This window comes from Barbus barbus (genome assembly GCF_936440315.1).
Source record: "Barbus barbus genome assembly, chromosome: 17".
Classification (NCBI taxonomy): Eukaryota; Metazoa; Chordata; class Actinopteri; order Cypriniformes; family Cyprinidae; genus Barbus; species Barbus barbus.
In genome coordinates, this window is record NC_136745.1 from 29,746,388 (window position 1) to 29,770,173 (window position 23,786).

Consider the following 23,786-nt stretch of genomic DNA (forward strand, 5'->3'; position numbering starts at 1 on the left):
ACAGGGTGATGAAATGTGAGAATCACTCACAGCTCTCGATCTCCAGCGTGCAGTTCTGCTCGTCCAGCGGGTATCGCCTCAGGTCCATCATGCAGGCCGCGGTGGTGGTGATCCTGAATGCAAAGCAGAGACAGGGACTGTGGGGATTACTGACGCTTCTCAAGGACAACAGAGACGAGGCCCTCCTCCCTCACATCCACACTGCTGCTCACAGATCTGTCTGGATGGATGGATCTTACCATTCTATACAGTATCTTTGCTTTTCAACAAAATCGAGAAATTCTATCAAATCTATTCTTTAAACTACATTTAAACTATTTAACTCTGAACTTCATGTGGGTTGTTAAAACTTCATCTAAAAGAACTTATCTTTAATAATTCAGTACACAACTCAATTTACTTGAATTCTCCAACAGATATGAGTGCAACTTCACTTCTTTTTCTTTTCTATTCCCAGTTTTGGCCTGAACCAAACTGTCTGTAAAAATGACACTCAAACAAATAAATAAATATTTATTTTTACTATTTGGAAGGAGACCCTTATGCTCAAAAATACAGTAAAAAGAGTAAAATTGTGAAATATTATTGCAATTTAAAATAGCTGTTTTCGATGTGAATATGTGTTAAAATGTAATTTATTTCTGTGATGCGCAGCTGTATTTTCAGCATCATTTCTCCAGTCTTCAGTGTCACATGATCTTCAGAAATCATAATAATATACTGATTTACTGCTCAACAAACATTTCTGATTAATATCAATGTTGAACACAGTTGTGCTGCACAATATTTCTGTGGAAACCGAGATAAATATTATTTTATTTATACATAAATATTCTGAATTAAAGATAACTTCAATATAATAAAAGCTATATAAATATAAACAATTGGAATTTGAATAAAACATTGTATATTTCTACTTGATTTTGTGAATTAGCATCAGCCAATTTCCATCATGATTATTTAGTTAACATTAAAAAGTCATGAACTTGTTACTACAGGTTGTGCAACTTTGATTTGATTTAAAGCAGCACTTGAACTTTGCAGTTTTTACCGTATACATGAGTTATAGCGAGAACAAAGACAACATTTGGGGTTAGTAAGATTGTCTTTTGTGAAAGAAATTAGCAAGGATGCATTAAACATCAACAGTGACAGTAAAGACAAAAAAATCTGTTTCAAATAAATTCTGCTCTTTTTGATTTGATGTAAAGCAGCAAGTAATCTTGCGCTTTAGATTTTTGTGGGTTGCATTTTTTTCCGAATACAGTTCTGGCTTGTCAGCAAGCCTCATCTCTCTCTTTGTTCCTGGTCATAAATCAACATGCCAAAAACATCAATACTCCCGAGGTTCCTCTGCACCGTCCCACAATCACAATTCCACAGGAAGAGCTGGAAGAACTGGGAGCTCTGGGAAATCAGGAAATTAGGCCAAGATGGCAGAGGTAAAAATAACAGGCTATTTATAGGTCGCTACATCATCAGCAAAAGTCTCAGTGCATTTGTGTGTCTAAGAGATGGATGGATGAGAGAGTCATCAGTCCCTACAGCTGATGAGCTTTGGTGTTGTTGGAAAGCTGAGGAGAGTTCGAGCTGGAGTTGGTCTCTCTCTCCTTCTCGCTCTCTTAACATTGCTAGCCCTTTCTCAATCTCTTTCATCTTCCATCTTTCTTTCACTGCATACAATACATCTCTTTTTGTCTATGTTGGCATCTGTTTTCCATCTGTGTAAGAACAACTGATTAGACACAACTGTTCAAAAGTCTGGGGTCAGTAAGACTGTTTTTGAAAGAAATGAATGTTTTTATTCATCAAGGACACATTAAATTGATCAAAAGTGACAGTAAAGACATTTAAAATGTTACAAAAGATTTATATTTCAAATAAACGCTGTTCTTTTGAACATTCTATTCATCTGTGAATCGTGAAAAATAAAATGTATTATGCTTTCCACAAAAATATTGTGCAGCACGACTGTTTTCAACATTAATAATAATCAGAAATGTTTGTTGAGCAGTAAATCAGTATATTATTATCATTTCTGAAGATCATGTGACACTGAAGACTGGAGTAATGATGCTGAAAATACAGCTGCAGATCACAGAAATAAATTACATTTTAAAACACATTCACATATAAAACTGTTATTTTTAAATTGTAATAATATTTCACAGTTTTATGTAGTGTTGATAAAAAAATGCAGCCATGGTGAGAAGAAGAGACTTCTTTCAAACATATATATTATTATAATATATATAATATTATATATATTCTGTTTGAAGTAAATATATAATAATAAGTCATTTCTGTTTGAGGTTTTAATGCTTTTGAATTAAAACTTGTAATAATTAACATGATTTCATCAATTATTTTGTCTAGTTGTGGACTTGCTTCATACAATTATAATAAGTGCCACTAGACTTTTCCTTTAAGCACTCATTATATCTGACAGCCAAAAGAATTAGTATGATATAAAGGACAAAAAAAAAACATATTAAAGCAATGGCATTATAACCTGGATGTGTTTTTTTCGTCAGAGTGTGCTAATATGATTTCTTTGTCAGGTGTTATAATTGCCCTCAACCACTGCAAACACTCTGATTCCTATTAAATATGATATTACGATCTAGTCTTTCTCATTATTAAGTTATTTATTGCCAAAGACATGTTTAGTTTACTAAAAGACAGTAGGTATATTTGTAGCAGTCCGTGAGTTAGGAAGAAAAACGTAAAAAGATTTTGCCCCCAGTCTCTCTTACTCGTCTCTCTATTTCTCTGCTCTCCATCTCACTGTGACCTGCTGCTTACTGCTTGATTTGTATCCGCTTGAAGAGGGCTTGGCTCAATATATTAAGAGTAGAAGGTAGCTAGGCCTGACCCTCACCGGTTTAGTGCCACTTAACGCCTCTGGCAGCTTGTATCAGCTTGAAAAGGGTCTGAGGAATAAAAGTTGGAGCTGTTTACTCTCTAGACTGCTTATTAGACTGCTACTTCCCTGCATTGAAACCCACCGACGCTGAGATATTCTCATCCATATGCATTCAAGAGCATTCTTTTTACCAGCGCACTAGACTTCATCGATCCATGGCGGGCCGCAGCGCTACGGTTTCCCCGCGCACCGCACAGGTTCATGTAAGGGTTGGGTACAGACCCCAAGGCAGCATGTGTACCTTTATTCCAAACGATCTTGTTTACTAAGGCTTGTGCTGCAACACACCACGCAGGGGTCTGACTAAATTGCATTATGAGGGTGGCGAGAGGACGAGCTGAAAACACTGCAGCCAAAAGGTACTCCTGAATTGGATCAAAGATTTTGCACACTTAACTGTTCGGTCATTCTTGACAGAAATATTTTACGGGTTTTTTTCCTCATCCAAATGGTATGAAACTTGGTAAAGGTTTTGGCACTTGCCTTGTGAACACACGCACACACACACACACATGAATCATGGACATGATTCAAAAATATTAAATGGTCTTGAAAAAAACAGTCCCAGGTCAAAAATGATCTTATTGTAAATGATTGGGAAGCGAATTTCAACTAGTGGAAATGTTTGGTATTGCATCCAAATAAAATCTTACTGGAAGCTCATTATTTGAGATATCAACCTCAAATTTTGAACATAACTTCAAGGACTTGATTTTCATGCAGTTTTAGAGTAAAACATATTTTTGGAAAATATATATTTCATACAAAATAATAAACTCAAACTAATAAAACTTTTTTTTAAGTTTCACTTTTTTCACTTCAGCAATAATCGGTATAATTCAAGTATAATCCTTTAACAAGATAAATCAGAAAGATTTATGCTAGTTTAATTTGGAAATTTCATTATCAGGTTTATGCTGAAAAACAGGTAATGCATTGATTCCATACACTGTAAAAAATCAAATTAACAAAATGTTGGAAGAGCAAAAATATTTAAATTGAGCTAATTTTATTGCTTGGCCTTAGTTGAGAGGACATATTATATTAAGTCTACACAAATATATTTGAAAAGCATTGAATGAATGGTTATTTTCAAATCTAGTCAACAATTAGCTATGCTTATTGACTAAACTAATAAAAAAAACGTGCACGTGCACTATAAAACATCAGTAAAGGTTCAGCCAACTAAAAAATCAAAGTCACTGAACGTAAAATTTCTGTGGAACTAGTTACTAAATAATAATTAGTTGAAACCACTTGAAATTTTTTATATAAATTAGTACCATAAAATCCGCTAAAAATACAAAACATTAAATAAAAATCAAATTTAAATATAGTACATTCATTTCATTGAAATAAAAAAAAAGTCATTTTTGACCATCATGCGAACAACAGACAGTTAAAAAGTATAGCAACTATTTTGATGGTGAAAAATGGTCTCTATGTGAAAATTGGCTTGGTGACATCATCAGATGTGGAAAGTCATTTGAGTGCACATACATATAATGTGCACATATGGACTAGGAATGTGCAAGAAAGTGTTTCTGAAAAGCATAGCAGTAAAAGCACCAAGGTCATGGGTTTGATTCCCAGGGAATGCACGAACTAATAAAATGTGTATTTTGAAAGGACTATAAATTGCTTTGGAATGTAAATGTAAATTTAATCAATGTGCACATACACACTAGAAATGTGCATTAAAAAGCTGTAAAGCATAGCATAAAAAAAACCGCTAAGGTCATTTGTTCAATTTCCATGGAAGGCATGAAATGATATAATGTGTATAACTTCCTTTGGATAAAAGCGCATGCCAAATGCTAAAAATGTAAATGAAATTAAGCCAATTTAGAGTTCATGTTGAATTTAACCACCAAAGATGTGTTTTTAAACGTAAATTTGCAGAATTAAAAAAAAAATAAAAAATCAGAGGCAGAGAAAGGATGTGTCACATAAAGATCAGAGCATTTACTTTTATATTAATATAGATCTCTTTTGTGATCCTGCTAAGCCACCATTGACAGTATCAGACTTAAATGTGTGAGAGAAGGACATGGTATTAATTCTGCTACCACTTCAGCTATTTTCCTTGCAGTGATGCCTCTCCTATTGAGTTTTCCTGTTGCTGCTGGTATATTCACCTACCTTTACACAGATAGATAGCACATGAATGTGTGATTATACAAAGTAAAATAATGCCAGCTATAAATAGAAGCTGTCCTATTCTGCCCTTAGACATCTTTAAGTCGCTGGAAAAAATAACACCATCCAATGCACTTCAACCTCATATAATAGGGAACCTTTTCTGTAAATGAGAATTAATGATCATGTCTCCCTTTTATTGTTGCTGCTCATCCACTGTAAATGAGAAGGTAAACAGAAGACCTCTTTTTCTCTCAGTCACAATGTCTAATAATTTAGATTTGCTTAAGTCTATTATGTCCTAAATTAGTCAACTGCATTTAGACAGAAAAGGCACTAACAGCGATGTAACGCTTCTTAATTGGGCCTAGTACATAGCCTTGCTGAACACCTCGTAGCGTGTGCTTACCGAGTTATGCTGTGTGCAAAAACGCTGTGAATGTGATACATCACAACACATTAAGCTGATCACTACTAAAATATACTTGTGTATACTAAAACTATACTTGTGTAAATGTTGGTTTAATTCAGACAGAAGACATTTTGTTTACATTTAAACAAATGAGTCTATCCGACACTAGACTCAATCTAAGATAGCAATGATTTGTTAATACACATTGCACACAAAAGCAGAAGGCACTTTTTTCAATCTGGCAACTGCGATCTGATTGGCTGAATTTGCAACTTCCAGAAGTGTGGACATTCGGGTTTGTTATCAGTCTGTATGGAAACAAAGTGGTGTTTAAATAAGTATTACCCTTACAATAATTAACAATGGTTTTATTACAAATAAAAACCATGGTTATCATGGTTTTGCTACACTAACCATAGTTTACCCATGGAATCTGTAGTAAAACTGTGGTTATACAAATGGTAATCCATCTGCCAAAAAAAAAAAAAAAACAGTCACTACACTTTTACTATAATAAAACCATGGTTAATTTTTGTAAGGGTAGGGTCGACATAATGCATTTTTAAGAAATAACTACCCTTAAGAAAATTAACGATGGTTTTATTATAGTAAAAGTGTAGTAACCATGTTTTTTGTTTTGTTTTGCTTTATTTGCATATTGATTACCATTTGTATATAACCACAGTTTTACTAAAAATACCAAGGTTAAATGGTTTGTGTAGCAACACAATGGCTAATTTGTGTTTTAACTATAATAACCATGGTGTTTTAGTTTTATTTATAGTAAAACCATGGCTAATTTGTTGTTTCCATGTTTTAACTACAATAGCCATGGGTTTTTTAATTGTTTTTATTTGTTGTAAAACCATGTTTAGTTTTCATAAGGGTTATCACTGGACTGAATAATACTGTTTTGTTTGAAGCATTCATTAGAAAGTAAAATATATCCAAAAAAAAAAAAAAACAATTAAATATGTATGGCTTTGCATGTCAATCTGACAGTCCTTTGTTTAAGTGGTTGACTCTTGTCCAGAATAAGTAGCAATATGGATCAGCTACTTTAGACTTGAGAGTACTTTAGAGTACTCGAAATAAACATGCATACTATGCATCAAATAAAGTTTATTGTATCTTTAAAAGCTCCAACCATTGAAATTTGAATTTGAAACTAAATTAATATGAAAATGTCTTTGTATAATAATAGATTTTTGTTTTTTTTACATTAGTCCATTAAAACAAGAACGACACCGACTGCTATGCCATAACATGATTCACTTGTATTATGACTCAGAAACTGTATTTAAGCCTGTGTATTTTCATCTCCTGGCCGGCGTCCGTGTTATTGGTTGAAGTCTTTTAGGAGCAAGATAATCAGATCTACCTGCCTGTGCTAAATTGTCAGACTGGGCTCTCACAGAGCTATAGAAGAGCGCTGTTATTTTCTTCTTCTCCTGGTAATTGAGGAACATGCTTTGGCAGGCTTAGTGGAGCAGGGCACCCAAGGAACCCGGACAACACACCCCCACTCACTGCAAACACACACATTTACAAACCCAGAAAGCCCATCTTCCAACACTCTTTTAAGTCAAACTGCAACAGAGCACAGATTCGCACTAAATTTCAGATGTCACAAAAGAGAACGCTCTATTACTGCCCCCTCAACACACACACACACTCACACACACACATGCGGCCGCAGCCGGCGCTGTCTCACATGCGAAGGCCTTCATTGACAAAGTAGCGCGATGGCAGTCCCAAAAGCAATGTTCTGCAGGCCAGGTCAGGGCACTCTCACACGTTCCCATCAATGTGCATTTAGTGTTTCCCTTTTGGGTTATGCAAAAATAGCTTATGTAATTGGGCACTTACATAATGAAGCGTTATAAATTATATTTATTGATTTTGGTCGCCTTAATAGCAGTGAATTATCTGCTGCAATGCAGATTTTAAATTTTTAAGCACTCTTCTGATAAGGACACTGCTGTCAGGCTGAGGAACGGCAAGCACAATGCGCAGCTTTGGAATTAGCAACAACAATTTCATCCCTTCTAAACATAGACAGCGATGTTGAGTCATTTACACCAGCATAATGCATCAGCAGCCAGGGAAAATAAAAACAGGCCTCTGAACACGTCGTGAATGCGTTATGTGGGTGGTTTGCAAATAGTTTGCACGGACAGAATGATGAGAGGAGTCAAACGTGATTACGGGTCGATAACCTCAAAGGACGTACCTTAATCCATAGAGCACGGTGCCGTCGGGGTGCAGGCGTATCATTCGGTTCTTGACTGTCACTCCGTGAACGAAGGATTTCTTATCGTTGAGGAAGTAGGTGTCAGGCACCCACAGCTGGTCAGCCACGCGGTTATCCAAGGTTAGATTCAGAGGGATCTCCGTGTACGACAAGCGCTTGTCTCGCCAAGCCTGCTGGAAATACATGGTGAGGGTGTAGTCCTAAAAATAAGAGGAGAATTTGGAGAAGATGAAATCATGAGAAAATACAACATTCTTCCAACAGATGAAAAAAAGTATCTCTTTTTGTTCTCTCTCTGTATTTTCCACATCTCTTCCATCTTTATTTGACCCTCTAACTCTAGCCCTCTCTATTCGAATTCTATTCTTACAAAAAAACTTGTCCCTTTTAGACTTGCACTCTATTCATTTACTAACTGCTTGTTTTCTTTAAAAAAAAAAACTAACAGTAGCTTTTCTAATCATTTGTATTCTATTCTATCTGTTTTCTTTTTATTCATTATATAATTGAAGCAAAACCTTGCTACGTGTACTGCGTTAGGCTAACTGAGGCTTGTTATAGCATATCATATCATTGCTCTTTTGTTGATTTTGATTGCTTCTATTGAAGTTTCCAGGTATTTAAAAAAATATGGGCACATGCCTCACACTACAAACATGCAACCAACACTGTAATATTTTTAGATGTTTACACCAATATTTAATATTAATAAGACAGACGTTAATATTTAAACTACACTGTGATTAATATTTAATATTAATATTTAAAACCACACTGTAAAAAGTGGTAACCTGTGAGCTTTACTTTAAGGAGCTCTTATACTTTGAATATGTTGAGGTCTTTTTTTATGTATTTAAAAGAAATGTCTGCTAACCAAGAATGTGTTTATTTGATCAGAAATACAGAAAAACTGTAATATTATAACATGTTATTTTACTATAAAATAGCTATTTTCTATATATTTATAAATTATCATTTGCCGTTTAAGAAATATTTCTTATAATCAATGTTGAAAACAGTTGTGCTGCTTTATATTTTTGTGGAGACTGTGAAACATTTATTTTTCAGTATTCTTTAAATAAACAGAAACATTTTGAAACATTACTTCACTTTTGATCAATTTCACACATCCTTGCAGATTAAATTATTAATTTCTTAAAATAAAAGTAACATTTAAATTAAATTTAAAATTTAAATAATATTAATTTAAATGATAACTTAAAATTTTAATTAATTAAAACATTTACTTGAATTAATTCATTGATTTAGATGTTACTACATGAAGCAAGTTATGTCTATTTAATAATTTTAGTCCCAAGTCACATGATCAAAGTCTAATCAAGCTTATAAAATCAGAACTAATAATACAGTACCAAGAACATATATTGTCTCTTTGATTAGTTACCACTAACTCTTATTGAGCTGCTTTTATTAACACTCGCCATCTTTCAGATCATTAGTCAACAAATCCTCGTTAAACACTGCAGGTGGTGGCAGGTTCACAGATGCACCTTTTAATTTAACCCAGCTGAGTGCTCACTAAAAACCGCCTCGCTCACAAATCCCTCTGTGTTTCGAGTCATTACAAGTTCATTTCGATTCGGATGTGACCACAAGTGATGATGTCCGAGTGTGTGAGATGTTTGCTCTGTAATTAGCCCATCCGTTTCCAGCCGTTTGACACATTATGTTGAGGAGCTGCGATCGTGATAGGCTGTTATTGTCCCACTGACAGACTGATCAGCCAATCACATCGAAGCATCCGCTGATGTCACTGCCGAACACTATTACACTCTTAAAAATAAAGGTGCTTCACGATGCCATAGAAGAACCTTTTTGTCTAAATGGTTCCATAAAGAACCATCTGAAGAATCTTTCTGTTTCACAAAAGGTTCTTTGTGGAAAAAGAATGTTTTTCAGATTATAAAAAGGTAAGAAAGAGATGGCTCTTTAATGAACCTTTGACTGAATGGTTCTTTGTGGAACCAAAAATGTAGTCCACAAAACCAGTCTTAAGTCGCTGGGGTATATTTGTATCAATAGCCAACAATACATTGCATGGGTCACAATTATGGATTTTTCTTTTATGCCAAAAATCATTAGGACATTAAATAAAGATCATGTTCCATGAAGATATGTGGTAAAATTCCTACCGTAAATATATCAAAACTTAATTTTTGAGTAGTAATATGCATTGCTAAGAACTTCCTTTGGACAATATTTTGATTTTGATTTTTTTTGCACCCTCAGATTCCAGATTTTCAAATAGTCGTATCTCGGCTAAATATTGTCCAATCCTAACAAACCATACATCAATGGAAATATTATTTATTCAGCTTTCAGATGATGAATAAATCTCAATTTTAAAAAATTGACCCTTATGACTGGTTTTGTGGTCCTGGGTCACAAATGGTTCTTCTATGGCATTGCTGTGAAGAACCCTTTAAGCACCTTTATTTTTAAGAGCGTAGTTTATAGCTTTATGCTCATATTTTGTAAAATGTGTCATCTTAATTCTGTACCGTCAGTTATTTTCTCATCAGAACTGTTTTTGAGCATTGCCTCCTGGGATAAAATGCCCCTGATTTTATCCGGGGTTTGTTTTCGGGAGTGCTGTGGATGTGTTTATCAGTGTGGCCAGAGGATGACGGTTTATAGCCCCATATTTATCTCTCCGTGCTTCTCCAGCGGTGACCTGCGAGGGAACTCTTAAAACTGCCAATCGCCTTCCGCCAAAAATAACCAGCACACTTGATAAAGTTACCAAACCTCCCTCTGATTCAAAAGCCGATGGAAGAACCAGCTGTGACTCACACTGTCCTGCATGTGCACATTCACACGGCCAATTCAGCATGAGCAAACACACACTAAACACACCTGAACACACACACACACACCCCAATTCTCCACAGCAGATCCCATACACAAATATAACCCCACTACTGCACTACTACTTGTTCTTGTACCAAATTTTTTGTTTCTGAAATTTTTTAAAAATCCTTTCTAGACTGATAAGAACCCAAATTATTGATAACCAAGATAAGATACATAAAACCCTTAATGCATGCAGATAGTCCATCGTCAGCCGCCACCTCTCATACTAGCCTCTGATCTCTAGGGTTTGTCATTATGTGTAGAGGAGGTTAAGGACCAACGCTGCAGGTTTCCCTCAGGAGAAGCATCTGATGCCTCGGGCGACAGAGTCACCTCAGCACTCTTAAAGAGACAGTTCACCCAAAAAATGAAAATTTGTTGTTCATTTACTCACTCTTAGGCCATTCAGGATGTATGTCTTTTTTCTCTTCAGTAGAAGAGTAAAGAAGATTTTTAGCTGAAATTATGGTTGTTGGTGGTTCTTTAAATTCAAGTCAATGGCTATTGCCACTTTGAAAGTCAAAAAAAGCATATCAAGGAAGACAAAATGAATCCCCGTGGCTCCTGACGATATATTGAGGTCTTATGAAGCGAAACGATCAGTCTGTGCAGGAAACTGAACATTATTTACAACATTATTACTTATAATCCAGAGCCTCAGACAAACGGTCCCAAGTGATGTTCAGTTCACAAATGAATCATTCTTTTGAACCGGTTCCTTTAAGTGAACTATTTGATCCAATTCACCAAATCAGACTGAAGCATCTGAAGCAGTTCACAGCTCGAACAGCACATAGTTATTTAATCAAAACTCGCTTTCAGTCACCTGACAGTCACTCCAACTCAAAATGAGCCATTTCTGACCAACTTTCTGGTGTGAGTTTGGTTACCAATTTATTTCAAAACATCTTTGGTGTTCCACATGAGAAAGTAATCCATAGAGGTTTGGACTGACATGAGGATGAGTAAATAATGCCAGTATTTTAGGGTGAACTATCTGTTTAATCTACTTACTGAGACATTCTGAGAATAAATTCCAAATTCAAAGCTGATAAAATAAGACGAATTAAAAATATATAAAGACTGTATTTCACTAAAGATATATATATATATATATATATATATATATATATATATATATATATATATATATATAAACATTAGTCACCCTCATGTCGTTCTAAACCTCTATCACTTAAGGTGCATTCCATTCGACCGAAAGTGGACTTCACATATACTCCATCATCTTAAGTGTGATTCCAGTCTGAAGGGAGCGAACCTGTTCAGTTCAAAGGGCAGAGGGAATAAAAGTACATCGATACATCACTTCACAGGAAGTGGAGAAGGAAATTCACCCAGCAGTTAATGCATATCACTCCAGCACTTAGCTTGACTGAAATAAACTAAATGATTTGAGGCTTCAGCATTTTTATTTAGTTGAATTAGTCCCAGGTGTGATTTATACTTGGTTGTTGGCGGGTATAAAGTGCAATGGTTAAATAAGATAAAATACACATCTAATATTTATAAATACAGTTTATTTTATTATTAATCAACGCAACAGACATTTATCACCCAGTTTAGCAGTGCCAAATATGACACTTTGTATGCATTGAATTAATAACACATGGATGTGTTACACACAGATATATATTAAATGAAAGTATGGTAACTTATATTACATTATGAATTTGCTGAATTAACTCATTCTGTCAGCTTCAACAGATATCCCTTGCTCAAGGAACCTTTAAGCCTTTAAAGTTGCCAAAAATACAACTTTTGGGTTTTTTGTTATTTAAAAAAACAATAATCAAGTTTAGTGACAAAAAGTAATGTAATGTATTACTTTCCATAAAAAGTAACTAGGTAATCCAATTAGTTACTTTTTCAAGGAATAACACAATATTGTAATGCATTACTTTTAAAAGTGACTTTCCCCAACACTGGTTATGACAGGTTTGACATCAGTGATAGGGATGGCGTATCGATCCTGATGCTAATGTGTACAATATGTATTGAATTGGACAAATAACCTATGTTAGCCAATAATTGTGTAGGACAGAACTATGTTCAGCTCATCTGAACACACGCAGATGTTGCAAGACAGAACCAATCGATCACAAAGAGCGTTCGCTCACTTCTGACAGTGCATTCAAACAGGCTGTGTTTCCCAAGTATTATCATAAGAAAGCTGAAGCTTTTGGGAACGGCAGCTAAGAACAATGCTTATCAAAGGACAGAAAAAAAAAACGTGTGAGTTATTTCACAGTAAACAAATTGAAATTGTAACCTACATGGTTTGTGCAATTAAATGTATTCCAATTGAATGTTATAAGATAATATTGCTTATGTTCTATTCTTTAATATAAATCATACACTGTCAGAATCATTACCCATTTTACTCTTAGTAATTTAATAATTTAATAAAGGCAGCAGCTATTTGCACTAAGTATAAATAGCGATCGCGTCAAAAAGCATACGCTGTACCATCTACGCTACTAAAACTGATGTTTAATGAGCATATGTTTTAGTGTTGACTATCCTAATCACACGTTGGTGGGCGGAGTTAGTGTAAATAGCCTCTGCCAACAAATAGACATTGTAAATAGACACTCCCTTTAATAAAGTTCATAATTTAAAATTTCAGTTTAGAAGTATCGGTATCGGTATCGGTATTGGTATCGACAATACTGGCCTTTAAAAGTATCGCTATCATACTGAAAACAAAAGTGGTATCGCCCATCTCTAATCAATTATGTCAAATGTCATTGTTTGTTGTGCATTTCATGGATACAACCAGCCAGATTTGATGGATAAATGGACAAATAAGGTAAATTTCATTCTGTTTCTCACACAAAAACTCTTTTTTTGTTCAGGAAGACTTGAAATACTGTATCCAAGATGTGTGGAGCACTTTGGTTTTGAAGCTTGACAAACCTGGTCAACTTTAATCATTGTATGGAAAAGAGCAACATGAACATTCTGCTAAATATCTGCTTTTGTGTTCCATGTAAGAAAGATCATTCATGTTTGGAACAGCACAAGGTTGAGCAAAACAACCACAGAATTTGGATGAACTAAGCGTAAGTAAGAATGAAAGATTTGCGCTATGCATGAAATTTTTTTTGATTACATTTACACCCAATGATATTCCTCCATTCTGAGCTTTTGAAACACAGTGAAGCGGTACAGTGAGACAGGAGTATATACAGCATATGCTGATGTGTTACGGTGATTAATCACAAAGACAAAAACTGGAGAAAAATTGAAAAAAATTTGGGAAAAGGGGGTAAATATAAATTTTTCTGAGCGGAGTGTGGATGCCAAGGTACAGAATGTGGAACACCTGGGCTTGGAACTTTCCTCTTGGCTTCAGTGCCAAATGTGAGCATAATTACTATGGTCACAGATGGTAGCAGATGCCTCTTTGGGCTCTGTTTACTCTTCTTTGACATCAATAGATCTCAAACCGAGACGCAAACACACAGCTTCTGAGAGCTCACATGCAACCAAGTGGATGTATCACCATTTTTTACTCTCAATGCCTCTCTAATGCTAGAATCATGCATGAAAATAGAGGTGCATTGGTGCATTGATCTATAATGGGTTATCGACAAATGAACACTTTTAAAACCTGTACTAGCTGTTATTTTCCAATCAATTACAATGAAAGCGGATGTGAAGTTAAAAAAAAAGAATGCAGTGCACCATAAAAGTATTTAGCTGCATAGAACACAAGCATTAAATTATTTAGAATTGATCGTGTTCCATGACCAGAAGAAAGAGCGTCATGCTTTAGATCAACGTGAAGGTGTGTAAAGAATAACAGAATAGTCATTTTTGACTGAACTATCCCTTTAAAGCATTTCGAGAGGCAGAGATGTTCTGCAAGAGCAGAAAAGCCTCTGTTAGGTTGTGCTGTTTAATCATCGTTAACAGAGCTGAAATTTGCAAGTGCAAATTAATTTAATCAAGGACGCCTCTAAATGTGCAGCATAAATGTACTAATTAAGGGCGCATCGGTTATGAATTCTTTATGTGACATGAAAAATAGTCAAGTAAAGAAGTCTGAGACACGAGAAGAAGCTGTCTTTGTATGCAATGAAAGTCACTCTCACTGCAACTGACCGACTTCTTTTCATTGGCTTGAGTAAACCAACATTTAAAAACACCAGACCAGGACTCAAAAACACTCACTGTGTTGTTACTATATCCTGGACATGTTTTTATCCCTGCATAAATGTCACCATGGTCTAGCTTGTTAACATTGACAAGATTTTGTCAAAATGGCAAGAAATTATTTGTGATAGTCTTGGAAGCATCAATTAGAAAGGAGTGAAAATTATCAATGGTGCAGGATTTACTACACTGAAAAATTGCTAGTAAATTTCACAAATAATTACAAATAAATCAAAAGTAACATTAAATTAAATGTGAAATTTTTAAGAGGAAAAACTGAAATAGTATTTTCCTAAGCACTCCAATAATGTACAATTTTGGAAAATATTTTTTTGTTACAGTGTAGATGTAAAAAATAAATAAGCACATATATACTAAAACACTGTTACAAATTTAGCTTCAATTAAGCCATTACTCACTGATTTTTTATTTATTTTTATTGGTAAAATTATATTTCCCATAAATAACAATAAAAAAAATTATAACATTTATTACAATAAATTGCATAGCAGGGTGGAATTGTGAGTTTGATCAATGCTTTAATCAAATATTTAGATTTTTTTATTTTTTTTAGAACAATGACAATGTAAATGCCAGTCGTTTAATTGTTAAATAACGTCTTTATAATATCACACGTCTTAAGAAAGCAATAACTCGCATTCGAAAATGTCGAATTGTCCAGCTTAATGATGTTTTTTATGCCTGCATGAAGATGTCACCATGGTCTGGTTAACACAGATTTAGTCAAAATTGCAAGAATTATTTGTGACAGTCTTGGAAGAATCAATTATAAAGGAGCGAAAATCATAAACAAATAAAAGAAAAATAGTGTAGGATTTACTACATTGAAAAATTTCTATTCAATTTCACAAATAATTACTAAGAAATTGCAAGTAACATTGAATTAAATGTGGAATTCTGAAACAGAAAAACTGAAATACACTGAAAATATAAATGATTCTTTGAATTTACAAAAAAAATTTTAAGGTAAGTGGGTGCAATCAATTTTTTCAGATACATTTAAATAAATTTAGTTAACTAACTTTCAATAGATATTTTTTTTTATTTAAATGTAGTTAAAATAATTTCTTTGCAACCACTTACCTTAAAAAAAATGTAGTAGCATTTTTTTTGTAGTTTCTTGCAAAAAAAGTACTCCAATAATGTACAAAATTGAAAAATATTTTTTACAGTATAGCTGTTTTAAGTATTGCATATTACATACATAAAAAATATATCTATTTATTGTAATTTCTTTTGGGAAGAAATCTAACTATATTTTCTGGCAAAACGTATAATGTGCTATGGGAAAATGAAAATGTTGGAAAGTACAAATCAAAACTGACTGGGCCAGCAGAAAAAAAAACAGATCCTTATTGTTGATCCCAGCAGTATATGATCTACAGCAGAGCTCGCCGGATCTGAGAAACAAGCTTACGCAAGACAAAGTGAAGCATGCCAGCTCTTCAGATGGATATCCAGATCGATAGATCATATTGAGATTGTGACAGGATGACACGACGTCATTTGTCGGGTCTCTCCCACGGAGCTGACACTGAAGCAGAGGCTGCTGGGAGTTCTCCATTAAGCCTGTCACAACCCAAATCCAACACTCATCACGTTTAGCAGACATCCATCTCCACGGCACACAGCGGAAGTCATGCAAAATGAACAGAACGCAAAACAAAAGACGATTATTTTTCCAGGCTGTGAAATAAATGACACTTTGCAAGAATATAACATGTCAATTAAACTTGTGTAACAGGATGGAATTGTGAGCTTGATCAATTATTGTTCAGATAATATTTTACAAAAATAATTTTATTTTTTTGCTTTAGAACCAGTGTTGGGGAAAGTTACTTTTAAATGTAATGCATTACAATATTCTGTTACTCCCTTAAAGAAGTAACTAATCGTGTTACTTAGTTGGTTTTTATGGATAGCAATGCATTATGTTACTTTTGTGTTGCGTTTTATCATCTGGACTGGACTTGCTTGTTTGTTTTTAATATAAAATAAAAAGTTATATTTTTGTCAAATGTAAACATGAAACAAATAAGCCTCAGACATTCTGGATGAAGTATAGGATGCAGGAGAAGAAAGTGTAACACTCTTCAGCAATAAAAAAGGTAACACTTTACTATAAGGTGTCATTTGTTAACATCATTTGATGTATTAAGCATGAATGAACAATGAACAATAGACTATTTATTAATCTTTGTTAATAGTGCTGTAGAAATTTAAATGCTGTAGAAGTACTGTTCATTTTTAGTTCATGTTAACTAATGAACCTTATTGTAAAGTTACCATAAAGAAACACAAATGTCATGTTTGAAGCCATTTTTGCTCAATAGTATGGTTGAAAAACATTGGTTAATAGCATGAGCCGTTGATAGCAGACTAATGCAGTTAATTCATAGCTTTCAGTCACGTGACCGGCTCGAAGACCTGGAGGGTAAAACATCCATAGAACTGTTGCACAAGCGTGTCAATTTTTCATCTGTTTCCCAGCCGCAAATATTTAGAGCACCTCTCAAAAGAATAAAACAATATTTATGAACAAAATGCAAGTTTTGACCATTTGCAATCCATATTAAGTACCCTCTGCAATATTTCAATCATCAACAGTGCGAAATATTAAAAGATCAAATTCAGTATTCACCATATTAATGATGCATAGTTTACACAGGCAAGCAGATGAGGCCGGAATATGAACGCAATCCGCTTAACGGTTCAGTGTTTCCCTTCTAATGGTTTTCTATGGGAAGCCATTTAATGTAAAACTTTGCACATTGTGTTTATATTCTGGCTTCATCTTCTTGCCTGTACAAAATATACATCATCAATAAGGTGTTTCCTGAATCTCACCTTTTAATATCTGCATTTTACTACATTATTACTTGATGCAATCTGTGTAAAAATAACTGGTGGCCAGTGGAGACTGGCTTCGTTTTGCCCGCCAGGTGGGTGTTCCTATAAGGGTGTGACGTCATGTGAAAACTATCAATACAGTTAAAGGAGTCATATGATGCGATTTCAAGTTTTTCTTTCTCTTTGGAGTGATACAAGCTGTTCATGCATAGATAAGATCCCTGAAGCTGCAAAGACTAAAGTCATGTCTATGTCACGGTGTGGGGAGATTTGCATAACACCGCCCAAATGTTTACGCAAAGAAAGGGGGCGGTATTTTTATTCTGGCTGTAGTATTGATCCAGTCCTGGAGATGCTGTGAAAGCGAAACTATTTTGTTTGGGCTTCCAAAAGAGGACACAACTAGAAATAAGTGGTTAAATTGTATTTACAACACTGTTCCAGAACAGTTCAACACAAATAAGAGTGTGTGCAGCGCATTTGACGGAGGATTATTTCCTGAAACTGGCAGGAGAGTAGCCTACACTGCTGGCTGCACAAAGGCTGTTTCTATAAAGAGGGGCAATTCCAAACTTTGCAAGGACAGTCTGGTGTCATTATAATCAGTAATTATGTCCACACTGGTTGCAACAAATGCCTCGTTTATAATGGGTTTTATTGTTTTTGTGTCGTCGCGCCGGGACACAGCATCACAATATGGTGAGGGGCGTAACATTTCCGTCTCACGCTTGAGGTATTCGGCCAATCACAATGCACTGGATAGCTGGCCAATCAGAGCACGCCTCACTTCTCAGAGCGATGAGCTTTGTAAAAATCGGTGTGTTTCAGAAAGGTGGGGCATAGAGGGGCAATAATAATGTACAGTATGTGGAGAATAATGTGTTTTTTTAACTTTAAACCACATAAACATTGCATTACACCAAATATTGTTCTTTTTAGCAACGTCATATGATCCCATTAACAACTAAGTTATGAGAGAGAGAGCGAGAGAGAGAGAGAGAGAGAGAGAGAGATTACCTCTGTGAGTCTGTGTGTCTCTCTCAAAAGTGTTTGGTCAGGGATCTTGGGTTTGAAAAGGTTGGTGACCACTTATTTATATCAATGACCACATAAATGCATGTTGTTTAATTGTTAAATAACGTGTTATTTTAATATTTTTTCTTACAATAACTTGCATAACAGGGTGGAATTGTCAAGCTTAATGAATGCTGTCAACAGCAGAAATTGAAAAAAATGGAAATAGATCACTTAATGCAGTAGAAAGGATTCAAACCCTGGATGCCACAATTTTAAGCAAAGCTACATTTTTGTGGGGTGTAAATCATGTGGTAACAGGGTTGAGCATACAAAATGTTTATGATTAAATGGAGCTACTTCTTATTCTAGGCTAGTTTTCACACAAAAACATGGGATTTGTGCCTCTAATGCTTTAAATAAGTCATGAGGGACCAAAGTGTTTCTGTTCGTCCCTATTTGTGGAAAGTGCCAAATGAGGACGCGAGGAGATTGTGATGGAGAGCGCTGATAACGGGGCACTTAACATCACCGCCGCCGTAGTCTCAGTGTCTCTCCAAATAAGAGAAACACCAGCACAGCTGCTGCAGACTCGAAGACTTCATTAATTGGTCATGACAACGAAACCATGCGAAAGACTGGTTAAGCACAAGCCTCTGAATATTGTAGGTTATAAGAGAGATGGACTTAAGATGCAGCGGTCACACCCGGGGTGCTGATAGCATGACTGGCCCGATTAGCCTTTATTCCCAACGGAGCGTTTTTTACAGCTACTTAAACACGTTTGATTTAACAGCCCATCGCAGGATGATATATTAACAGATTACACAAGCCAAATCTGTCACATTAACTTCACTTAATCTAAGCTCATAACCGCAAGTGCCGTGATGAGGATGTTGATGACATGTTTGGAGATAAATGTTTGATGTCGAAGACGTGATTAAGTGGCAAAGTTTATTGCAACGTCAGACAGACTCCAAACGCCAGGTGTTTCAAATTAATCTACAACTGAGCGCCTCTTCGCAGAATTAGCTTGGGAATTAGACTTTAATGTTGTTATTTGATTCAACTTTCTTGCGAAAACATTCTGTGTTTGATTTTTACATATCTAGCTAACTAGACCCTCACAGGGTGATCAGGACCTTGTGCAAAGCATTATCTTGCTTATTACATGCCTACGTCAATAAACGGACATGAAACGTTAATTAAATAAATATCTTAAAGTCCCCTGCAGTGAAAATCGGGTTGTTTTCATGTATCTCTGGTGTATATGCTTTAAGACAAACCATGTGCAAATTCATCAGTCAGAGTATTTTCTGAATTAATACAATATGCCACTTGCAGTAGTGTAGCGTTTAGTACAGCGCTGTCCAAACTCAGTCCTGGAGGGCCGGTGTCCTGCAGAGTTTAGCTCCAACCCTAATTAAACACACCTGAAGCAGCTAATCAAGCTCTTACTAGGCACACTAGAAGCAAAGTTAGAAGCTTCCCTGCAGGTGTGTTGAGGCAAGTTGGAGGACACCGGCCCTCCAGGACCGAGTTTGGACAGCCCTGGTTTAGTACTTCAATTAAAGGGATAGTTCACCCAAAACTGAAAATCTGTCATCATTAACTCTCCCTCAAGTCGTTCCAAACCTGTATGAGTTTCTTTCATTTGTTGAGCTCAAAAGATGATATTTCGAAGAATGTTGGTAACCAAACAGTTGGCGGTAGCCATTGACTTCCATAGTATGGAAAAAAAAAAAATATTAAGCAAGTCAATGGCTACCAGTAACTACACTATATTGCCAAAAGTATTGGGACACCCCCATCTAATGAACAGGTTTGACTACTTTAGTAATCTTAATGTACAAATCTTAATGTTTAAGCATATAATGATATTCTAGGGAATTGTGTGCTTCTAATTATATAGCATCAGTTTGGACAGGACCCTTTTCTATTCTAACTTGACAGTGTCTCTGTGTATAAGACACGGTTAAAAAAATAAATTATTGATTCAGTCATTGTAGAAGAACTTGACTGCTCTGCATAAAGCCAAGTCCTAATCCCAGCTGAACACCTCTGGTGTGACTTTAAATACAGATCTTGAGTCAAAAACTCATCACCAAACACCAATGACTTGTACATACGAGTACAGTCATTTTAGACACTTCCAAAACTGTTGCAACTGAGATGGAAATACAATTTTTAAATGCATGAATTATGTTTCCATCTTTGTTGCCACAGTTTTGGAAGTGCCTTTTGAAGGGGGTGTCCCAATACTTTTGTCCATGTAGTGTATGTACAAGTCATTGGTGTTTGGTGATGAGTTTGTGGCTCAAGGTCTGCATTTAAAGTCACACCAGAGGTGTTCAGCTGGGATTCTGCAGACCAGTCAAGTTCTTCCACACTGACTCAATCAATCATGTCTTTTGAACCGCATCTTATACACAGAGACACTGTCATGTTAGAATAGAAAAGGGTCCTGTCCAAACTATTGCTATAAAAATAGAAGCACACAATTCCCTAGAATATCATTATATGCTTAAACATTAAGATTTATACTCATAGAAATTACTAAAGTAGTCAAACCTGTTCATTAGAAGGGGGTGTCCCAATACTTTTGGTAATATAATATATTATATATATCAAATTATCTTCTTTCTTTTAGGAAAGAGACTGATACAGATTTGGAACGACTTAAGGGAGAGTAAATGATGACAGATTTTCATTTCTGGATAAACTATCCCTTTAACCGAGTGAAAGTGGAGCAGTCTGATTTGGTGCCATTGAGTGGAGGCGGGGACTAATTTGCATATTCATGAATCCACATATACTATATGAGGTAAGGGTGTATGGAGTTATATTCACACATGAAACTATCACAGTTATGTATGCGATGAGTAGCCATGGACAATAGTCAATTTAAACCAGGTGTTTCTTAGTGCTGCAGTTACATGTAATGTGGATTGCGTAGTCAGATTACAAAAATTGTAATATTTTAAGGTGTTCATAATACAGAGTTAAGTACTGACTAGTACTTAATAACTACTCAGTACTTATTAATATAAAATCATATATAGAAGTGTTATCTTGCAGCAGTTCTTTGATCCCCGGCCACTTGTTTGTAAGGATTAAGTTTCATTCAGTCATTTATTTGATCGCTTGCATCATTGTTCGGCATCTCTAATAATAAGGAATCTTCAACTTGGTTCATTATTTATTTGCACAGCATCCACAATACACATCGATTCAAAGCAGCTTACAGTAAGTTCTGTTACCTCTATAATGGCTTAATTCTTTACACTGAGCAGATTTACTGGGCAATATTGTGATATATAACAATGCTAAACGATCCACTGTTTGAGATCTAGCTATGTATTATCCCCTTTAAAAAATAGCCATGGTTTTGTTATTCTAACCAAAGTGTTTTAACAGTTAGTCTATATCAGTGAAGGAGACCGAATAATGAATATTTGCAGCCTCTCAGACAAACCAGAGCCATTTTTTTAATTTAAAGAGATTTGCATATTAGCAGACTTTTATTCTAAGAGTATGTAAGATGGTTTTCAAAAAATATTAATAGTAAACGGTCAGCTTTTTTCTGTGGTGATTTGCATGTGTTTACACTGTGTGCTCCTGAGCGTGACCTAAAACCAACACTAAAACATGGCCTGACGTAGATTCCCATTCTCTATATCAGGGGTTTTCAAACTGTGGGTCGCAGAGTGGGACAAGGTGGGTCGAGGTTTTATATACATATTTCATAGACTCATTAATGTCTGTAAATGAAGAAATTAAAACTTGAATATTAGTAGTGAAAGTTTACAGTGGTACTAGCCTATAAAATAAAATGGTTATTTTTCTTAAACACTTAATTTCTGCCATATTAAGTTTTTAATTAAGATTAAGCGTATAGTATTGTCAATTGTTTTTTTATCTCAAATATTTTGGTGGGTCTTGAAATTATACTTGTCTAGGTGCGTCGTGGAACGGAAAAGTTTGGGAACCCCTGCTCTATATAAGGAGATTTTGGCCAAGTGTATTAAACGACAAGAAAAACTAAGCATCCGTATAGCTACAATAACCTGTAAGTTGATGAAAATGTATAATGCGATGCACTTCAGATGCGGCCGTTGTAATGACAGACAAAACACACACTGTAAAAACAATTCCGTAAAATTTACGGTAAAAAACTGGCAGCTGTGGTTGCCAGAATTCTACCGTAAAAAATACGGTAGCAACGTTTTAGGTTTTACGGTTTTAATTTAAATTTACAGTTAAATACCGTAATTTATTTAACTGATATAATCTTAATATACCAACCTATTAAAGTACTGAAATCTGTTTCGTTCCTTTGAAATACACTGATAACCACCAAATGCAGATGATGATGAGAAAGTCACATGATAAGCCAAAGCCCATCACAAGCAACTGTTAAACAATAGAATATATAGAAGGTGCACAGTGTCATTCACACAAGCACTAAACACCATCATGGTGAGACTCATTAAACTGAAATATGCTATAAACATTCATTTAACAACATTAGATGTAACATACAACCCTAATAAACATAACTGATAAGAAAAAACTAAGAAACATAGTTATTTCAAAGAAAAAAACGTCAAATTCAAACAGAATTTGAAATGGAACGCAGGGAATTCTGGGAACGTCAGTTTACGGTTTTCCCTGTAAATTTTACAGGAACTTTCCGTTAACCATGTAACAGGTTTTTACCGTAGCATTTGCACAGTTTTTTACCGTTAAAATCACGATAATTTTTTACAGTGCAGATCTCCATCATTCGCTGGTCAAAAACACTGTTAACCCCATTTGAGCTTGATTTTCATAAAATGTTAAGTGCAAGTGTCTGATAAAGCCACATACCAACTCTGACGATGCAGTGTTTAATTATTAAAAGAGAAACGCTTATTCCTTTTCTATCTTTTCTTCCTATATTACAATGTGCCACGGTATTTTTTATTTATCAAAACTGTAACACCCCACTCTTTTCGATGTACGCCACTGCCATACCTTATGGCAGGGGTCGGCAAGTAAGTTTGGCATCGGGCCAAAAAAAAAATTCACCACTAGATGGTCGGGCCAGAACATAGTCAAAAGATAATTTAAGATAT

At 35.2% G+C, this 23,786-nt stretch overlaps 1 protein-coding gene across 2 annotated transcripts in view; it reads right to left on the minus strand.

The window, feature by feature from the left end:
• Window positions 1-23,786, minus strand: part of LOC306883689 (gamma-aminobutyric acid receptor subunit beta-2-like) — a 54,705-nt gene that overhangs the window by 22,806 nt on the left and 8,113 nt on the right. For both annotated transcript variants that reach the window (XM_079439090.1, XM_079439091.1), the window contains exons 4-5: window positions 7,711-7,931; window positions 31-113 (exon numbers count right to left, since the gene is read on the minus strand). In XM_079439090.1, coding sequence (XP_079295216.1) covers window positions 31-113; window positions 7,711-7,931 — 304 coding nt within the window. The remainder of the gene's footprint in view (window positions 1-30; window positions 114-7,710; window positions 7,932-23,786) is intronic.